The following is a 2,500-nucleotide window of genomic DNA, read 5'->3' as shown; positions in this document are numbered from 1 at the left end:
CTGTGATCAGGGTGTGGACGGGGTCTCTCTCTCTCTCTCTCTCTCTCTCTCTACCTCCGTGCTCTGTGATCAGGGTGTGGACGGGGTCTCTCTCTCTCTCTCTCTCTCTCTCTCTCTCTCTCTCTCTCTCTCTCTCTCTCTCTCTCTCTCTCTCTCTCTCTCTCTCTCTCTCTCTCTCCCCACCTCCGTGCTCTGTGATCAGGGTGTGGACGGGGTCACTGAGGGCGGAGCAGGAGCTCTTGGGCAGCAGCAGCATGAGCCTCAGGCGCTGGGCGGCGCTGTCCCACTCGTCCAGGCTCTGGAAGGCCACCGGCAGGACACGCACGTCTGGAGGGGTCCAACACACACCCCCCCACACAGACACACACACACACACACACAGACACACACACACGTACACACACACGCACACGTACACCCGCACGCACGCACGCACACACACACACACACACACACACACACACACACACACACACACACACACGTACACACACACGCACACGTACACCCGCACGCACACACACACACACACACACACACACACACACACACACAGTAGAGTGTCAAGTCAAGGTGAGAGTAAGAGTGGTTCATTTCATTTGAAGCGCTTTTCCTGGTACACAAGGACAGTTCACATTCATTGAGGACCAAACAATGTACTTGACAGGCCTCGGCCTATAGACGCATACATATACATGTACACTTATATACACATAGACACATAGAATCCGTGGTAAGGTGGATAAAAGATGACAAATAGAAGGAAAGAAAAGGAAATGGCCGAGAGGAATTTCGCTGGACAATACAGGCGGTGATTATTGATTAACTTTGTTAATTTGCAGGTTTGGAAGAAGTTTAAAGTAAAGATGTTTTATTTTGTCAGCATTTCCACTCCATTGGCGATCCAAGCTGAATAGGAGGGTTGGACATGCAGGTCCCTTGTCGGAGCAAAGCAATAAACAAACAGAGGGAGGACACATACGTTTGAGATGCCCCTAACCTGCCTTTCAATCCCATTATCACTTCTCTCAGTTTCTTCTCAGAGCAACACTCACTGTTGATGTGCATCCGTGTGAGCATCTCCTGCAGCTCGTCCCTCTGAGAGGGCGTGTGGTCGTCCCCGCACACGAGCACTTTCCCCGATCGGGCAGCGGCGTGGACGGCTACCTGAGCCAGGGTGCAGGCGGAGAAGGACCCCGCGACCAGAACGTCAGCGTGGTCAGGGAGGTGAGGACGCAGCGCGCTCACTGCGAGGCACACGCCTCTGTGCTGAACGGACGCATAGACACACACAGGGTGACCAGGCTGGTAACACTCTCACTGCTACACACCCGCCTCTGTGCTGAACGGACGCATAGACACACACAGGGTGACCAGGCTGGTAACACTCTCACTGCTACACACACGCCTCTGTGCTGAACGGACGCAGAGACACACACAGGGTGACCAGGCCGGTAACACTCTCACTGCTACACACCCACCTCTGTGTTGAACAGACACATAGACACACACAGGGTGACCAGGCCGGTAATAGTATTTAAATACAGTTAAAGTTGAATTAAGGAATATGCCGGAATATGAGATAGTTTGATAGATGATTTTCTGAAGACCTGAATATATTGTTTCTGACTATTTATATGCTGATCAGTGTGGAGTACTACAGGCCAAACTTCTAAAACCTAAACATTATGTCACTTCATCACTTTTGTCATGTGTTTAATCCTCGGGTGGATTGAGCCATGGGAGCTTGGTTTTCCCCGAGACACGCACTCGTTTAAATATTTCCAATCAAAAGTAAAAGGCTTCAGTGAGAAAGTCAAAATTAATTTCAAACAAAAGTGATGGCTGCAGTGAAAAAGTTACTTGGTGCATGTTTAGAATGATTCAGATTTAATAATAATATGTAATGCAGCATCATATGTAATATTAGAGCAGTCTAAAGTTGCATATTCAGTTACAATAAGTTTGATGCCAATATTGTAATCTCTTTCGTCTTTGGATCGTATTGTAGTGAAGTAGTTTATATAAGTAGTATATATTTTCAAGATGTTGTATATATAAGTATTGATAAGTGAAACATGCCTGAAATATGCATCCTTTATCGTAACTGACATGCATTTGTGACGAGAGCCTTGTATGCATTTGGTTAGACATTGTCAAATGTTTCTGTGTTTTTATATTTCTAATAATGGTAAATCATTGTAGCTTTCAATGCTATGGGTACAATACGGCGAAGAGGGGTAGCAAATCAGTTGCTTCCAATCTGCCACTTCACCACTAGATGCCTCTAAATCCTACACACTGCAGCTTTAAGAGCTTGAGCTTGACTCAGATCATGATTTTCACTATTATCCATAACCAGATGTTGAATGTTATTAGAGGGGACAGATTATACTACCAGGTGTGACTGTGATTAGCCGTTACAAGCCGTTTTGAAAAATGTTCAGCTTCTGACATCACAGGTGGGCGTGTCCACCTAGATGTGTGACGGATAGATGAG

General features: G+C 46.8%; 1 protein-coding gene across 1 annotated transcript in view; it reads right to left on the bottom strand.

Moving 5' to 3' along the window:
• LOC115540802 (putative methyltransferase NSUN7) overlaps positions 1-2,500 on the bottom strand; it is an 18,785-nt gene that overhangs the window by 9,466 nt on the left and 6,819 nt on the right. Inside the window, exons 8-9 of the mRNA XM_030352378.1 lie at positions 1,056-1,305; positions 184-327 (exon numbers count right to left, since the gene is read on the bottom strand). Of these exons, the coding sequence (XP_030208238.1) occupies positions 184-327; positions 1,056-1,305 (394 nt within the window). The remainder of the gene's footprint in view (positions 1-183; positions 328-1,055; positions 1,306-2,500) is intronic.

The sequence above is a fragment of the Gadus morhua genome, chromosome 3, assembly GCF_902167405.1.
Source record: "Gadus morhua chromosome 3, gadMor3.0, whole genome shotgun sequence".
In the NCBI taxonomy this organism is placed as follows: domain Eukaryota; kingdom Metazoa; phylum Chordata; class Actinopteri; order Gadiformes; family Gadidae; genus Gadus; species Gadus morhua.
The sequence above is the reverse complement of the archived record's forward strand: the minus strand, read 5'-3'. Positions and strand labels throughout refer to the sequence as shown.